This window comes from Eubalaena glacialis, chromosome 9 (genome assembly GCF_028564815.1).
Source record: "Eubalaena glacialis isolate mEubGla1 chromosome 9, mEubGla1.1.hap2.+ XY, whole genome shotgun sequence".
Lineage (NCBI taxonomy): Eukaryota > Metazoa > Chordata > Mammalia > Artiodactyla > Balaenidae > Eubalaena > Eubalaena glacialis.
The window spans coordinates 64,064,135-64,083,807 of NC_083724.1; the positions used below are offsets into that span (position 1 = coordinate 64,064,135).

The 19,673-nt window shown below is 35.5% G+C and overlaps 1 protein-coding gene across 10 annotated transcripts in view; it reads right to left on the reverse strand.

Moving 5' to 3' along the window:
- MPDZ (multiple PDZ domain crumbs cell polarity complex component) overlaps nt 1–19,673 on the reverse strand; it is a 169,391-nt gene that overhangs the window by 55,947 nt on the left and 93,771 nt on the right. For 9 of the 10 annotated variants that reach the window (XM_061200428.1, XM_061200433.1, XM_061200429.1 and 6 more), the window contains exons 17-21: nt 19,116–19,325; nt 16,846–16,962; nt 14,099–14,266; nt 7,420–7,704; nt 7,047–7,170 (exon numbers count right to left, since the gene is read on the reverse strand). In XM_061200428.1, coding sequence (XP_061056411.1) covers nt 7,047–7,170; nt 7,420–7,704; nt 14,099–14,266; nt 16,846–16,962; nt 19,116–19,325 — 904 coding nt within the window. The remainder of the gene's footprint in view (nt 1–7,046; nt 7,171–7,419; nt 7,705–14,098; nt 14,267–16,845; nt 16,963–19,115; nt 19,326–19,673) is intronic. The other variant, XM_061200432.1, reaches the window with a different exon arrangement.

The window sequence follows — 19,673 nt, forward strand, 5'->3', positions numbered from 1 at the left end:
ACACAACACTGTAATCAACTATACTTCAATAAAATTAATTTTTTTTTATAAAGCATGACTTCCAAATTCATTTTAATTGAATTTAATAATCCCTGTGGATTCATAGATAAAAGAATAGTAACTTTTTCAGCAGTAAAAAAAAAAAACAATCAAAAGGAAAGCATTAGTTTCTAACAAAAATATTTTTTACGTAAATTTAGAAATGTTTGTGAAATTATACCTAAAGACACTCCATGTTAAATACATTAGAGATGAAACAGGGTCTACACTGTGGAGTGAATGTAGCTTAGGCTATGTGATGTGTCGCCACTTACACAGAAAGCTCTCTCAGGGAGAACATTTTAACAGTATCAAATCAATTTTATAATAATAGTTCAACTCTTACATATATGAAAGAATGAAGAGCAGGACTATAAATGGAAAATAAGTTCTCTAAGAAACACTCTGATATTACCTGATTTCTAGATCATTTGTTCATTTGGTGTATATTTACTATATGTTTACTATGTGCTAAGTACTATGCTGGTAGCTTGATATAAAAAAGCATAACAGAATTCCTAACATCAAGAAGCTTGTATTCAAGTCTTATCCGCAGTGGCTATCACAGTGCCTGAACATACAGTACTCAGTTGAATTAAACTGATGTGAACATTAATCTATTACCACTTTATTTCCAAATATGAACTTCAATGAGCTCCAGATTTGGATATTTGTTTGCCCTCTTGACATGGTCCCTGAATGATTCATAGGAAATACAACCCCAGTAAGTATAAAATTGAATTCCCTAGTCTCCATCTCCCCTTATTTCTCCATTTGTCCTCCCCTTTTTGGTAATGGTACCACCATACTACTCTCCATTACTCAAAGCAGAAATGTTGGAGTTGTTCTGGATTCCTACCTCTCTCTCACTCCCTATATTTAATCCATCACCAAGTTCCACCATTTCTATCCCCAAAACTTATCTTGAATTCATTCACCTTTCTCCACATCCACACTAAACCTAGACCAAGCCAGCACTTCTCCTGCCTCATTTTTTGAACCAGCCTCATTACTGGGCTCCTGGCTTCCAAAGTTGTCCCTGCCAATGCATTCTTCTCATAGCAGACAGAGCAACCATTCAAAAAAGACAAATCACATCACATCACTCCCTTTGCTAACAATCCTTTAACAGTTTCCTATTGTGCAAATATACAACCTATCTACATGGCCCTGTCTATATGGAACTCCTGGCCTGGCCCTCCCGACATGCACCCTTCCTTTGGGCTATGCTCTCCTTGCCCCACCCCCCCACCGTGTTCCAGCAACATGGCCTTCTTTCAGAAATATACCTAGTCTCCCTTTTCAGAGTCTTTGCCTGATACCCCCTTTCTGCAGCTCTTGCACAGCTAACAACTTCTCATTCAATATCAATTCCTCAGAAAAATATTCTCAACAAACCCATCTGAATTAATGCTCCCTTCTCCCCCTACCCTCACTCTATTCCTTCAAAAATATAAGACCTATAGAAATTTAAAACTTTACATAAAATAATATAAATTCACTTAAAACCAAGTACTAAAAGTTCCTTTCAAAACAAGATTATATAATTAAACAATATAAGGAGAGCTATAACTCTCTTATTAAAACTTTGAGAGAAGTCAATAATCCGTTTTTAGTTTTTTATAATTTTTTAAAAGAAAGAAATTCTCTCTGAATATTAACTTTAACTATACCAAATTAGACATGATATTTCAAATATTTTTTAAACAATGATCCTGACTACAATTTGTTTCCAGCCTGATATTTCATGCCTGGATTTGGGCCATCCAGGCTCCTAGTTACCATTTTCTGATAGGAATGAACCATTAATCAAATGTAGTTAAAAGATTCTGTTGAGATTCATACAAATGATTTTTAAGTGCATTGTTATTAAGGAGCTTACCATAAACCAAAAAATAAGTTTAGACGCTGCTTCATCCAAGGTGGGTTTCATACGAGCAAAGAGGCTGGCTCTGAAACGTTTCCATAGGTCCTCTGGTTTGCCCTGATGCTGCCATCTTTCCCACCAAGACCCACCAGACAACTATACTATAGTAAAATCAAAACGTATGACTACAAAACACAACTTAACTCAGTGGCCCATCCTGGGAATCTAAGCCATCATCTTGTTCTCATTGGCACCATGCATTCTGCAATAGAGCAAGCCACAGACTCGCGACAAGTCTTCACAAGCTATGGTCAACATGACCTCTAAATTAATTCTTAACAGCATATTTAACTCATGACTCTACCAGTTATTAAGGCTGTCAGGTCATGTCAACCACATAAACAAAGAGGTTGACATCAGTTAGCTCAGCTTATACTTTCCTTTCACCAAATGATCATTTTCGGGCTTCAATAACTTCGAGGTAATATCCACTGACTAGATTTTGGCTGTAACTCATAAGATCTCTCAATTTTTTCCTAAAAGAGGGATAGTAGGATAGCCCAAACCATGTACTGTAGAACCAAAAAACTGGTTCCAAATTTGAGTTCCAGCACTTCTAATCAGTGTGGCTTTGGGCAACTGACTTAACCTCAGAATGGCCTGCATTTTACTCATCTGTAATATGGGGATAATGTCCACTTTTAGGGTTGTTTAAAGAATTTTTTGAGAAAAGCACAATGTAGTGTTCCTTTCAAAGTGCTCAGTAAAGTACAAAAGAAAACTCACAGAATACATTTAAAGACATCTCCAATCCAAAGCTACATTGCTTTCTAATGCCTTAATGCAAATCGTTAATTCAGCTTCAAAATGAAGCTTGTTATTACAGCAATGCCACTGCAGCTCTGAGTGACTCAAGGACTCACGTGCCTTGTATGGTGTGTGAAAACCAGAGACAGACTCAGGTTTGAGTCCCGGTTCCAGAGAAATTCCTGAGTCTATGTTTCTGTACCTCATCAGCGAAGAAAAGGTAACACCTTCCTTTCCTTCTTACTTTTTTACCTTCAAGACCTAGTACAACATAATTAGCCAATGTACCACAGACCTATCAAAAATAATCAAGATTAAATTTTTCAAAGGTCACTATATGCATATGTACATAACTGTGTATATGTGCATATAACATCCCCCCACTAAATTTAACAAAGTTTAAAAAACCCAGGTTATTCTTAAAATCACAGCAAATGGATGATGACAGCTTTTACAGAAGCCTATCATTTATTAATAATTTCTTCTGATTATAACTAGGAAAGAAACAAATTACCCAGAAAGTGAAAACTGCAAACAACTTCACATAAAGAAGAGACCTATTCTATGAAAATGTGTTCAGTGATAGACCCTTTCATGACACACTCTCCTACCAGCACAAAACCAGTCTCTACTAGATGTTCTAAAATACTACCACACTTTTTGTTACTTCAAGTTGTAAAGGCAACACCTTCTTACATTAAAAGCTTAAATGAATGCTTTAATTAAATTGTTTTGATGTTCTACTGAGATTTTTAAAATAGGCCTTTTTCATTATTCTTTTACATCTAGTTACTCTGGGCATTGTAGAAATCTGAATATTGAAATCTCCTGTTAAATGAGATAAGAGAGAAATATTCTCGCTCTGGCATACAGAATTTGCACTCCAAGATGCCAGGAACTCCACTGGGTCCCAGGAAATCAAACAGCCAAGGACAAAGCCCTATAAGCATTTTGGGTATGTACATTATTCAAATAATGGAAACTAAGCAGAAAAGTAAAACTAAAAGATATATGTTACATATATATGTTAACACTTTTATATTACAGTTTGGTTGGTAAACTAATGGTGTTATAATTTCACACAAGTAAGTGGTTTAGTCTCACAAAGCAAATTAAAGAGTTCTTTTATATTTTAATGTTAAAATCAAACTATTGAGGTATAAATGGATTTCCAGATATGAAACCAAGGACACTTCACCTTCTACTCTTTTTTTCCCCCGAAATCCTAATCATTTTGGTATATTTTTTAAAATCAAAACTCAACGGCTAAAGTAGAAGCAACCGAAGTTTCCAACAACAGATGAGTGGATAAATGAAATTTGGCGTAAAACACACACACACACACACACAGGAATATTATTCAGCCTTTTATTAATAAGGAAGGAAATTCTGACATGTTACAACATGGATGAACCTTGAAGACATTACAAAATAAGCCAGTCACAAAGGGACAAATACCATACGATTCCATTTACATAAGGTACCTAGAGTAGTCAAAATTTATAGAGACAGAGAGGAGAATGGGGAGGATGCCAGGAGCTAGGGGAGGGGAGGGAATGGGGAGTTAGTGATTAATGGGTATAGAGTTTCACTCAGGGAAGATGAAATTCTGGAGATGGATGGTGGTGATGGTTGCACAACAATGTGATGTACTTAATGCCACAGAAACATACACTTAAAAATGGTTAAAGTGATCAAGTGCATGTTATGTATCTTGTACTACACTAAAAAAAGGATATATCCTGACGTCATAACAGAAAAAACAAAAAAATCCATATGACTGTCTCAACAGATGAAAGAAAAGATTTCACAAAATTCAACATTCTCTCAGCAAACTAAGAACCGGTGAGCAATCCACAGGGTCAGACTGTAAAATCAGATGTACTCCAACCCCGGCTCTTACAGCAGCCTCCCAGCTGCTTCCGATCTAATTCATCCACCTGTGCCAGAATGATCGTAAAACACAAATCTGGTCACGTCACCCCTCTGCCCTTAGCTCCCACTGGCGCTTAAGGCAGGGGGGTGTCCTGAGGGAGGTCCTGTGTCCTGCACACGAAGAACTCGCCCGGCAGCTGTCTCCCACCTACCATTCCTTCAGCTTCGACTCTTACTTTGCCTGCCATTATGCCACACTTCACCCACACCAAACAAACTTCAGTGATGTTTCACAGTTCTCTGCCTTGGCTCTTCCGACTTTCCCAATGCCTCAACGAGGTGGTAGAAATCTCCTTTTTCAAGGACTAAATTAAACATCTACTCTTCTTTGAAACCTTTCTAGAAACTCCTCCACACTCAGAGAGCAGGGATCAACTATTCCTTCATTTAAGGCTTCAATGTTCTCTGCATGAGGGTCTCTCACAGCAGGTATGATATTTTAATGCATTGAGGATTTTAGAAGTCAGTTAGTCTACTCTCCTAACCTCATACTCCTTGAGGAAAATGATTATATAATGGTGTCTATGCATAGTAGCCAGAATACAGAAAATAATTAATGTTTGAGAGTTGAGTAAATAAATACACTAGAATACGATTTCTCATATGGGCTCTGCAAAATTTCTGTCTTACGAGTTAATAAAAAAAAACAGCCAATGACATGTGAGAAATGCTGCATCCTGTAACCTTTTCTTAGAGATCCACAATGCACATTTGACTCTCAAAGCTACTGAGTGATGAAAACCAAAACACCTGTCTCCTTAAGTTGATCACATTCCAAACTTTGAAACTTGGAACCCATTTAATAACTCCTATTAACAGCCTACAAAACTAGTATTGTAAGCAACATGCTTTCAGAAACACTGCATTAGCAGATGAGATATTTCTGACATGTTTAGGTATCTATAGTACATATCCCATAATTAATGAATTAGAGAAAGTTCTGTAGCTTAAGTTATATATTATTCTATTAAATGTAATATATAAGAAATAGTAAAGCTAATTAAGTAGAAGTTCCCTGCTATAAGTCTCCATGTAGCTGCTGTTGGTAGCGCCCAGCTGCCAGCAAATGGAACAAAATCTAGAAGGAGGCAGAGACCGGAATCCCAGTCACCAGCTAAGCACTGCTGGGCTTCTCTGCCAAGTCCAGAATTTAACAAGGAAACTAAACCCCACCACAGACACCAATGTAAAGGGTGCTGGCTGGCTACATCCTAGAAGGAGGAAAAAGCTCTCTGAAGCACAGCTAACCAGAGAGTCTTGAGCTGTAATCAGACCTCCAGGGAAGCTGATTTATGGCCCTACTGATCAGCACCGAGCGCTAAAGACAGAGCTGAGCCATGTCACTGCTTAACTCAAAAGAAGAACAAACGTGATCTGCCTGGGTATAATTTTAGCTACTGTAATTAGGATTTTATTTCTACAGCGAGTCTTCTTTGCCCAATTCAGGAGATTTGGGATTATTAACCAGCCACAACCCTGTATGGGTAAAAGAGGACACAAAAATCCTGCCACCTGGGAAGGACTATTGAATAACTGTACTTAAATTTTGGTGGTTGCACACCTCCTGTCTTTCTAGTCTTTATTTCAGCAAATGAAAGAAATTAAATACAAACTGACTTATGCATAACTGGTAGCATTCAAATAAACTAATAATTTCCTTTTCCAAAGAATTTACAATTCCAAATCGCTGACTTTTCATTTTCTAAGAATGCCTTTTCTGATTTGCTGTATTATACATAAACACTTCGTATATCTTTTACTTGAATGGAAATGAGGCTCATGAATACTTGTAAATAACTAGGAGAGTGAGAGTTATAAGCTAGTCTGAATTAAACAAACCTGTTAACCATTTCAGATAAAAATAATGAGTACATAAAAAGAATAACCATAAAAACTAGGGGAGGGACCTCCCTGGTGGCGCAGTGGTTAGCAATCTGCCTGCCAATGCAGGGGACATGAGTTTCAGCCCTGGTCCGGGAAGATCCCACATGCCTTGGAGCAACTAAGCCCATGCGCCACAACTATTGAGCTTGTGCTCTAGAGTCCGCGAGTCACAACTACTGAGCCCGCGTGCCACAACTACTGAAGCCCGCGCACCTAGAGCCCATGCTCTGCAACGAGAGGAGCCACCACAATGAGAAGCCCGCGCACCACAACAAAGAGTAGCCCCCGCTCGCTGCAACTAGAAAAAGTCCATGCACAGCAACGAAGACCCAACACAGCCAAAAATAAATAAATAAATAAATAAATTTTAAAAAAATGCTTAAAAAAAAACCTATGGGAAATTTTACAACATCTATTATCTTATCTACACTCAAAAACATTGAAACTATGTTCAATATTTCCTCTTGGCCAGGGGTTTGGGAGGAAAGGTGTATGTGGAAAATAAGAAACTTACCCAGGCTAGAATTGCCTTTTGCTATCGTAATAGTCCTCTCGAAAGAGTCTCTGGATATAGTTTGGAGCATGACACACTCAGCAGCAGAGGCCAGGGACCTCTGTTGAATTAAGAACTTGGAGCCCTGTCAGAAAATAAAAATAAGTCATGTGGAAAGGAAAACTAGACTTTGGAGTATGATTTCAACATCACCCATGTTCTCTAACTGGTTATGCTTTATTCAGCAAGAACCTACAAACAAAACAAGTTCATAGGTTGTCTTCTGAAAACCTCTGTATCAGGAAAGCGCTGGCTCCAGATGAGCCAGAATAATCTAACCCTTCACTGTCCCCAACCTCATCATCATACACAAACCATCTCTTTAGAATGCTACCTTTCCAGCTGAATCAGTCAGCACAGGAGAACTCAGTTCTGCACTTGGTATAACTTCATTTGGTCGGTGAGGTTCAGTCCACACTCTTGTGTTGTCACATTCGTATTGCTGTTCAATAGCATTGGCAGGTGTATAATCATTTATGGTAAAGCCAGAAGCAGTCCCCATGCTCAAGTCCACTGAAGGCGGACTCTCGTCCCGTCTTTGCAGGAGATTCTGGGCATATAGCTCCTCCAAGGACATATGCAAGTCAAGTACTGGATCTGAGGACTTTTCAGTAACATCCTGATGATTAAAGAACAAAAAATAAAAAATATGGCCAGAACTGCATCAATGCATTTCCTAAGATCTTAATGAACAACTATTTAGTGAAAAACAAACACAACATAATTTTTAATTACTCAAGAAGTAGTAGCAAACATACATTCTTTGCTTAGCTGATATTCCACACATGTTTATTTTTATAAATGATTTTGAATACATTTCCTGTAAATCATACATCTCATACTGAGTCATATTAGTACAATAGATTAGTACTTAAGATCATTAAGACATAATATTCTGTTCTACTCACAAATAAAATTATTCAGAGTTCAATATATATAGGAAAGTAAATACGTATTTCTAAATCTCATTTAAAAAGTATTTCATATCCAATCTGTCTGAAAGTTTCTATTCATTATAAAATTCAGAAGAGTATGACATTAATTGATTTCAATTTATAAGAACCTCCAAGAAAAACACTGTTTGGATAGGGATTTGTAGGTATTTATGTAGTTGAAAAGGAAGTCACATAATTCATACTTTTATAGGGAAATTTTTCTCAAATATTATGCAAGTTGTAGCAGAAGGAATAGTACCAAGAAATGGTGTCATAAGACGTAGGTTCTAATCCAGACTCTCTTATTAACAATCTATATATCACAGAACCTCTCTTGGCTTTATGTTACATAATTTCTAAAATTCCCCAAAACTCTAAAATTCTACAGATGTACATAAACACATGTATCTACTTACAACCCATATATTGCATCACTTATGTGCTTTGGACAAGCAGTGTTCCTCCATGAACTGCTGTTGAATAAGTGTATTAATTGTTCCTTCAATCCTTTTACTGATGTTTTTAAAGTATAAAATTAGGGTATGAATACATTATCATCAAAAAAGATTCAGGCCATACAGAGGTATATTATGTATGCATACAGAGCACAGTATGAAAGTCTTCCCTTATGGCTCATTCATCCAGTCCTTTCCTCAGTAGAAATAAGGTGCTGGCATCAGTTGGGTGTTTATTCATCAAATTTTTAATGTATCTGTCTAATACATATGTACAAGCACAGATGCACACATTCACATGCACATATACATGTTCATTTTTAAAATCTAAACTATATACTAAGGAGCATATTTCTACTTGCTTTTTTGAAGTATCTTTAATATCTTAACATGAGAGATTTCCTTGTCAGTAAATATGTTGTCATTGACATATTCTGAATATAAAGTCATTGTGATATATACTGCAAGTATTTTCCAAGCTTGTCACTTGTCTTTTTTTAAAAATAAGTTTATTTATTTATTTATTTTTGGCTGCGTTGGGTCTTTGTTGCTGCGCGCGGGCTTTTTTATAGTTGCAGTGAGCAGGGGCTACTCTTCGTTGCGATGCGCAGGCTTCTCATTGCGGTGACTTCTCTCGTTGCGGAGCACAGGCTCTAGGTGCGCAGGCTTCAGTAGTTGTGGCACGTGGGCTCAGTAGCTGTGGCTCGTGGGCTCTAGAGCGCAGGCTCAGTATCTGTGGCACACAGGCTTAGTTGCTCCACTACATGTGGGATCTTCCCGGACTAGGGCTCGAACTTGTGTCCCCTGCACTGGCAGGTGGATTCCTAACCACTGCGCCACCAGGGAAGTCCTTGTCACTTGTCTTTTAAGTTTGTATATGTTATATACCTATACATGCTGAAGTTAAATTCTTTATGTGATCAAGAATTCTTTACGTAATTTTTAATGAAATTCTTTATGTAATCAAATTTGTCAATTTTTTTATGCTTCTGGGTTTTATATACTGCTTAATAACTCCTTCCTCTGCACAGAGTAAATGAAATGCTTTGTAGTATTTTTCTCCAATTTTATAAATGGTTAGTTGGCAGATTCAGTATTAACCCATCTAGAATTTATTTCAGGGCGTGGTGTGAAATATGGGTCTCTTTCATTTTTTTTCTAAGTTGGTAATCAATGGCTCCAACACAGTTTATTACACTCCTCTTGTTCAATCAAGTTTTCGTCTCTCTGCAAATATCAAATATTCCTGGTATAAAGCACTGAGGCAAGTAGGAATATCACACAAGCAAATACCATCTTTAAAATCCTCAGGAACAAAAGGATAGAAATTATCATCCTCCACACTCCCAGAACGTAAGTAACAACCTGCTGGCTCATTCAACCAACTTTATTTTAGTCTTATGAAAAAAAACAAAAAACAAAACAACGTACTTACTAGAGAATTGGTTAGCTTCTGTATTACTAAATTAATTATAATAATAATTATCAGTAAATCATCCCTACCACTTCTCAAATAAAGATGACAATCAAAACTACTTTTCATCACAAAAAGAGGTCAAGCTGCCCTTGTTAGCTGGGGTTTACTATGAATCATGTAACAGAAATCCCATGAATTATTCATGAAGGAGTTAACACCAGCACATAGAAAAGAAAGAGCTAATCAACATAGCAGACAACATACGCCTACTTCAGAAACATTTCTAGTTGCTGAACAACCGAGTTTTATTTTTAAAAGTCTCATGGATCTAAAAGAAAAGCAGTTCTTCCCTCATAAGATGTCCAAAAATAACTACGGTTTCCCAGTGCAACTTGGTATCTAAACTGAAGTCTTTCAAAATTCCATATTAATAGATGCCTCCCCTTGACACATTCTTGTTCTTAGGAAAAATGGGGGAAAGGTTAAATTAAAATGCCAATTATATTTGAAAGTAGCTCTTTTTTTTTTACATGTAATGCATATAATGTTATACTTGGGCACATTATTTACCCACAGAATATGTTTACATAGACGAGCTAAATACTTAAGCATTCACTGGACACAACCTGCTTTTTTTCAATAATAACTCTATCACAGAAGTCCTTCTATACTTTTAAAAATATATCATAAGCACAGCTGCTCCAACTTAAATTGTTCTCCCACTCTTTCTGAGATAAGGTACCCTTCCTTTATTATCTGTATTCTTACCCTACTGAGGGAAAAGGCAACATCTTTCATACCTTTGCGAGCTTGCAGTTTTGTCACTAAGACTTCCACAATCACTCTCATCATCTTGACCAGAATGATGTCATTAGTTTTTGATACTAACCCTTTCTCCAAAAAATAAAAATTAAAAAATGGTATCAACATTTTAAACTTAAATGTGAAGGCAGCAATATTTTATTCTACAGTACAACACTAAGTGGAGATTTGTTCCTCCAAATACGTAGATTTTTTTTAAAAATCATGGAATCCATTAGTTTTGTTTGGGGTGCAAGGTGTGAAGAGGGGTTTCTATCGTGACAAACATGAAGTTCAACTTGCACTAAAACAACAGCATTTCCTAGAGGGTCCAATATTCAGCAATGCAGGACATGCACCAAACTGGTAATCATTTCATCCCTGGAGCAAGAGTGTGAACGTGGGTGTACTAGGGAGAGTCGGGCATGGGCGTGTGGATAAGAAGAGGAGATTCATTGCATAGCTATTGAATCTTTATTGATTGTACTTTTAAGCCAAAATAGGGAAAAATCAATGAAAGCATCTTCTTCCCCAAAACTATATTGAGCTTTTAAACGAAAGTCTACAAGCATTTAGTAAGTTTCTAAAACAATTATTTCTGCATTCTATTACGTCTTGGGGTGACAAAGAAAGGGGGACAAAAAAATTAATCGAAAAGTTAAAACCTAGAACAATGAGAAAACCCACTGGCTTCTTGCCTTTAAAATCCACATTTCAGTGACCTGATTCTATTAATCCAAATACCATGGAAGTGGCCATATTTTTCAGATTCTTGAGTAATGGTTGTTTCCCTTAAGTCCTTAAATGATAATTAATCAAATTAAGCAAATACAACTCCTTTAAAAAAAAAAAAAGGCAGAATGGTCCCCCAAATGGGAGAATTTTGTGCAAAGGATGTCTACTGTATGCCTACAGCCCTATGCCGTCTAAGCAGCTGTCCTGGCCCAGGCTCTACCCTTAGGGGGAAGATCTCCCTCCATGATGAGTCCCTGCTCTGGGTGATCAGCTCTTGGAGCTTCCAGTGGCATACCTAGCAGTGGTCCAAAGGCTTCTCATCAAGGTAAAGGAGAGAGGTAAAATTATTTGTGCATTTCCAGCCACCATTTAAGGCTACGAGATTATTACATAATTAGCAAAGTCAAAAGCCTGAGGAATCACTGAGATCCTCACACTCTATTTTATCCTTCTTTCAAATCTGTATGGAAGCTTCTTTGTTTTTCTTAAGTATCATACATGGTATGATTTTATCAATTAAAGAATTCCAAAGTAAGCTCACTTTTCTTTAAGAAAAATGGTCTACTCTATATTCTGTAACAAATTGCCATTCTTTTTAAAATAAATTTAGTGCAAAGTAATAGGAAGATGAATGAATCATCTAAGTTTTTCAATTTTCCAGTAAAATATCTAGGTACTAAAAAAAATGCCATAAAACAAATACAAAAACAAACAAGCCAAAAAAAAAATGTTGCAGAGATTTACCATGATACAAACAGTCCTACTTTCTAAGAAAACTGAAAGCACACAGGAGTTTCACAATGTGTTTTAAAACACCCTCATTAATATAGTCCTTGTTGTTTTGTAGTTTAAATATTTCAGTTGATAGGCCAGCTTGCCAAAATTTGCTTCAACAAAAGAGTAAACTGTTTAATGAAAAGGAAAAAAAAAAGGAAAACAGACCTCAGTAAGCCAATACGTTGTGCTGCATACAGCCAGCATTTGCCCTGTAAAATATATCCTTCTCAGTACGAAGATTGTGTAATCCCTTTAAGTAACAATGACTAAGTTAAACAATGCAATCCGTCCCACTGGCAAGAAGGAGTGTGCTATGCTGCAGATTAGGAGATTGCATGAGGAGATGAACTCAGCTTCCAGCCCTGAGGCCAGTAAAGATGGAATATGTTCCAGACAGTACTCAGCCAGATAGACAGTCTCAGGTGTGGTGAGAGAGGAACAGCTGCCCCATTCAAGATTATACCTTGCAAACCAATTCAAGGAGATTACCCAGCATCATTTACAAGGATAACAGGTGCACCCTGAACATGAAAGAAAATGCTTGGAAAATATTCTGGCCAAAAAGTTACTTGTTAATCAGGAAAGGAGGAAAACTGCCCAAAGCCTATGGAAATTCCACTTTTCAATTTATTCATAAATACAGATTCCCTTCCCACTGAATTTACGTGAAAAACATATATTTCATATATTTAAGAAAGAATTATTATTCAGTCTTTTATCTTAATTTTTATATTTATTTACAGTATATTTCCAACACAGAAAAATAAGGAAAATATATCTATATATGAACCCTTTGCCCAGATTTAACGGACATTAATATTTTGGCATATTTTCTTCGATCTCTCTTTCTTCTTAAAGGATATAATGTGTTACAGATACAGCTAATTCCCATGCTTTCTTTTTTCTCCAAGAATAACTTCTTTCCTGAAGTTGAAAGGAATCATTCCTACACATTTTCAGATTTTTAAAGTATACACACTCACACATATAAATATACACTGAATTGCTCTGTATATCAATTCTGAGAAAATATAAACAACTCCAACTAATCAATAGAAAGCCAAGCAACTCCATACAAAAATGGCCAAAAGATATGAAGAGGCCATTGGTGGAAGTGAAAACCAGATGGCCAATATAGGAAAACCTGTTCAACCTCACCAGTAATCAGGAACTCCAAATTCAAACAGTAAGATACCATTCCACACCCAAAAGACTGGATAAATTTTAAAATATTACTTAACAAACATTATAGAGTGTGTCATCAAGAAAATAAATAGCATTGGGTGGGGCACTTACACCAATAATCTATTTCTAAAATTTAGATGGCACAGACATGTCAAATAGTAGCTAAATTCTCCATTCGCATCCAGTGACCTAAACATAATTTTGCCATTCACTGGGGTTTTTATATAAAGTATTCTTTGGCATCATTTTATATAAAAACGTAAGACAGCATTACTTTAACTTAGCTAATAAATATTAAATTAATGAAAGGAATATTTTACTGTCCAACTTTCCATGAAAGTCAGCTTTAAAACCATTAAGAAAATAAAGTAACTCTTGTAATTTTTCCAAGGTAGACACCGCCAAGAACACAATTTGAGAAATACATTTCATTAAAATTTTTCTGTCTAACATGCAAATCCTAATCAAAGTTTTGAACCTTTGTGTCTATCACACTGTATCACAGAACCTAGATTTAAATAGTCCCTTGGAGTCTACAAGATACCCAATTAACACTACCTAAAGGAAACTGCACTTTAATCTGATAATGAATCCCTGACTGGAAAAACATGTCTCTAACATGCCCCTCCCAAAACACCCCATTAACAATGACCTCTGGGAAATTACGCACAAAGTTCTCCCATAAATAAAATGGCATTTCCTTTGTACCTTGGGAGGAGAAGATGGAAGGGAGGGACCAAAATTCAGATTATCACTACAAGCACTGCCGTGAAGAGATAAAATAGAGGCTTGAGTGGAGTAGATACTGTCATTATCAGGAGAGTACTGAGACTCAAATGCAGATTCATCTGCTAAGTCAGCATCATTTGTGTCCACCTAGGAATAAAAACAACAATATCAGTTGGGAATTCTGTTCTGATACATATATGACAAAGTCTCCACTTGAGACTAAAGGGCATACTGCTTTCATTCTTTTGTCTATTCTATTTTCTACATGACCTCTTCAGCCGCTTCAACATATCAGAAACTGACTAATGCAACAGAACAAGGACAAACTGGTGCTAGCATAGAAGGTTACTCTATTCCATCAACAAAAGGGCAAAAGGTAACAATTTACAAAGGGCTTGGAGCAATTCTAAGTATAAATATTTCCATAAATTTAAAAAATACTTTTTTCCAGTTCACATATTTTTTAAAAAGTGGCTGCCCAAACTCCTAGAATTTTATAATAAAATGAATGAGATCATCACTTTTCCTATTCAACTAAAATTAATTATTATTCAACAAGGCAGCTAAGCAATTATCTATTTGTAAAGCTCACAAAACAATATATTTTGTTTAAATTATCCTTTAACTAGATTTTAAAACCATTCAAGTTACAGGTCCAGAATTTTATGGTGATCACTGGAAATCAAAAATAGTATCTGTGATTTCATGTTGAAATTATATTAACAAACAAGGGACCTTATTATGATCTGGTTATAGTGAAGCTGTAAGTTATAAACGTCTACTGATGGAAAACTCAGAAAGAGTGAGCTAGAGAATTTCACAACATTTTATAAAAAAATCTTATTACTATTTTCTGTCCCAGAGCCAAGTGAAACAATTAAGTCATGATGAGCTTGTAGCTCTTCTTACAATTCACTCACAGTTACACCTTAGAACAGACAGAAATGATGTAAATACTACCTTTCTCTAATATTACTAGTATTTTGTCTTGATGGCCAAAACCCGTATCTTCTATTTCTTTGTGATTTCAACTTATATGTTTAGCCAAGAAAAGTATCATAACATTATACCAGGCCACGTTCTTGCAAAAACCTGATTAAGAATACAGGTTGGGCATTTTAAAGTGACCCTCTCTCTAATAATATATTTTAAATACATGTTCAAAGTTACTACTGACTCACTATGTAGAGGTTTACCCTTTACAGATGTACATTATGTATAACAATCTAAATAGTAAATCTTTAACTTCTGCTATCTAGATAGTATTAACTAAGCAGAGTGTCATCGATTATAATAAATATTTAAGAGTACCTAAGAACAATTTGTATGCCTATCGTTGATGCCCTAGAATCTTGAGAGATCCAAATAATCAATTCATCTAATTATTTTAGAGATTAAAACACTAGGGTCCAGAGAGATTGAGTGACCAATACAAGATTACATAGCTATTACCATTATAAGATGTTAAACTCACTTAAAAGTGGGTCTAATTCTTCTTTTTGACTGGCATTTATTTAAGAACATTCAAATATGCCATGTAAAATCTACAGAGAAAATAGTTTCTTGGGGCACTTCTAGAGACAGTAATATATTTGTTTCCCATAACATTTCAAAAATAATTTACTATAGCTGGGTACTATTTAATACATTTATACCATAGTACTTTATGTAGTTCATAGCATTCTAAGCTATCCAGTTTTGAAGTGGTAATAATGCCCATGGGAAATAGAGACAAATGTTACCTGGTATGTTAAGTATTATAATGTGAAATTATTGCACTAATTACAATATACACCAAAACTTTCCAAATGGCTAATTCAGGAGCTGACAATTGAAAAATACTAATAGAAGTATTATTAGTATTTTAATACTGAAGAACTATCTCCCTCAACACTAGGATTGGAATCAAAGAAATAATTCATACTCCAGTTTAAAGCATGATGTGCACAATTGGTTATAAATACCTAATGGAGAATTCCACAGGTTCTAAACCTCTCACTAGTCCAACACCACTAAAACATGTATTAAAAATATTCCTTTCTAGTTACACTGAGCAATGTTTTCCCCCCAGAAAAATTCAGGTCAGGAACCTGGCTTCAATGGTGGAAGTACTAGGAATAGGATGTATAATTTGTTACACTTATATTGTATAAATGTCACGTGTATATTTATATCTGGTATTTAGTTTTATATTTTAACTATTAACTGTTAACACAGTATTAGCTCCTCTACCAGACAACAAGGTTCTCAGGATCAAGAATCATGTATTTACCCAACAAAGTGGCCTCCAGTGGTCCCTAAATATGTTTATTACAATAAATGATTTTATATAGATCAAGTAAAAATAAAATTTTAATTTAAAAGTTTCTGGTAAATCAGTAATGTTAACATACATGTATTCATAGGAAACACGAGTTCTGCCTCTTTTGGAAGCTTTTGTGCTCTTAATCAATAACTGAACCAATTTATGTGATTTTCACATTATTAACATCTAATGAAATAATATCCCTGTTACCTCATTAAAAAGAAGCCAAAACAACTGATATATGACTGAATACTGAAAACAGTTAAAGAATGCCTAGAGATGCCCAAGTATGAAATTAGAGCAAAATGCCTAGTTTTCCAAAACATAATGAACAATAGAGCAAGACTTTAGAATATTTTGAAAAGCAAAAATAAGACACATAAGATTTTGAAGGAAAGCTTGATAAGCTGTGGCCACTAACCAGAGCCAAGTCAGCCCTGAAGAGGGCTTTGTCAGCCAGCCCTTCCTCCTCGCAGGAATGTGGTGGGTAGAGAAAGGAATCCTCCTTAGCAGAAACATAACCCTCTTCTGGTGAAAGCTGCAGGGAGAATGAAGCCCAGTGTTTGAGGATGAGTTCATGAAAAAGAGAGAGAACAGGAAAGAGGGAGGGAAAGGGAAGACAGAGGGAGAGGGGAGAAAAAGTAAGGGGAGGAGAGGAAAAAACAGGAAAGTTTTCAAATAATGTTTTCAAATAATAAAGTCATAATAAACATACAACTTTAACATAAATGATGAGCACGGAATATGATAAATATTCATACTTAACAGTTTTATATTTTAAGATACAATGAGGATGTTTATTCCAGTACCAACATCATCTGTTAGATGAGAATCCCTTTCTACCAATTTCTTCATCCTTCTTATAAAAGATATTCAAAATCAATAATTTTTTATATTATAATAATCTTCTGGTCATTTTTACCTGCCAAATATTTGGTTAAACAATGACTTCTTAATATAGAAGGAAGGCAACTTTTAGGTGTTAAGACATAAAAGAAGTTGAAGAAAAACAAAACACTAAAAAGAAGGACCAATTTCTCTCTGTCATCCCTTACTAGAATATTATTTTAAAGAATGTAATTTCCTTGACAAGGAAAGTTAGGGAACCCTACAATGAAGTCTCTTAATTTAGCATGGCTTAAAAAACCACCACCACCACCAACTCTATATGTACACAATATGCTTAAATTGCACTCCTGAGATATCAAATTATAACCATGATCACAGTGACCGAAAACCTAGCATTCTTATTACAATCTCAGATAAAACAGGCTAAAAGATTTAGATTGTCTTGCCTATATCACCCTATATCACCAATACATGCAGAAATATTTTAGAGAAAAAATGTTTATCTTCTTTTCCCACACATATGAGTTTAATGGTCAGTAAAACTCACTTTATGTAAAAGAGATATTCATCATATACTGCAATGCATATTAAATTTGAAATATTAAATACTCTTATGAAAGAAACTTATTTTGGATCTACCTAGGAAAAAAAACATTGCTTCTGAGTAAGTGGCATGGTTTCCCGATAAGGGCAGTAAAAAACATATATTTAGTCACGTTTGCCATTTTCCTTGTGTAACAGAAAGACCGGAACCAGATGTACGGTCAATCTTAATGAACGTGTGGAGTCCCATAATGGCCTATCTTCATTCTTACGCTCCCCGCTGCACTGATCTCTTGTTCTGATTTCTATAATCCTGGTTTGATTGAGGTTTGCTTAACATACTCTTCCTTCTTCCCCTCCTCTTTCCCTCCCTTTCTTTGTGCTTTCATAAATATATTTTCATAGGTTACATAAATTTATTGTAGAATAAAAAGCAGAGAATGAAAAATTTAATAAACATTTGAAATATATTAACAAGCTTACAGTTTGAACAAACTCTCTGACAAAGTCAACAAACTTTCATTTGATGTTTATGCAAATGCATCTATGTGTTTGTGTTTTCTTAAGAGAAGGTATAATTTGCCTTTTCACTTAAAATATATTTATACACTGAAAAAAACCAAATACTAAGATCGTCTCTAATATTTCATTGCAATTCAGTGATAAGTGCTATGCTGCAATCACTATACCTAGTAAGCATACTGACATTATGTAGCATGAATTTATTAGTTGTTTTTATATTGCAGTAATTAATAACATGAAGGTTATTCCCTCCCAGGAGGAGAGCTATAAGCTGATGAACCCACATTAGAAATTTCAATTTCTTGCTCTGTAGTAATTAGACAACAAATATATTGAAGTCAGTAGAATACAGGAACTTAACCCACTCTGACAGAGATTCTACTTTCTTCCACGATAATTAAAGATTCCACTGTTAGTTGTTAATGCTATTAATTTCTCTAATATGCCACCATACTGGTATAGATATTTTAAAGCCTATTTCTTCGAAAATACTTGATTCTATATTGATCATCACCTTATTTTGGAATAAAAAAGGTCAAAAGTAAACCACAGAATGCTAAGTTTTAAATTTATTTCTGAACTTCCTGGCTGTTTTCTGCCCTTTACTCTTTTAAAAAATATTACTCAAAATTAAATCTTTACACTCATGGAGCCAATAACCATGTTGATGAAAAGTACCAAAAGTCATGATTCAATCATGAGAACACCTGAAGATAAAAGCCTGAACGCCAATACTGTTTGCAAATAAAAAGAAATCAGCAAAATCTGAATTCTTACGGGTAAAGGCTTGGCAACTCCTATTCTCACAGTTCCTGATGGTGCACCCTTCAGTGCCTGGACAGCTTCTTCGAGACTGCTGTTTTCCAAGTTAACATCATTGACAAACATGAGTCGATCTCCAGGGAGAAGTCGTCCATCCTTTTCAGCAACACCACCAGGCACCAGAGAACGAATTACGATCACAGTGCTTGCTGGATCAATTGGATCCTGACAGAACGAAAAAGGAAAGAGAAGGTAGCTCCTTTCTACACTTAAAAACGTTGTTACAGGTTGTACACTCTGAATTGTAACAGATGGGTAATTGTTCCAAGTGTCTTTTAAAAATTTCATACAACACTCCCAATGAATTATCTGGGTGAAGGATATATCCATTTTAAAGAGTTTAGGAAAAGTCTATGCTAAATAGTGGCATCCTCACTTTCCATGGTCCCCAAGTAGACCTCTTAAATTATACAGGTAACTATAAAATTATAACTTTAACTTTTGATAAACTGTTCAATTTTGTAACTATCATCTGAGATCCATGAATTATTAACAGCAGCGTTTATTGGTAAG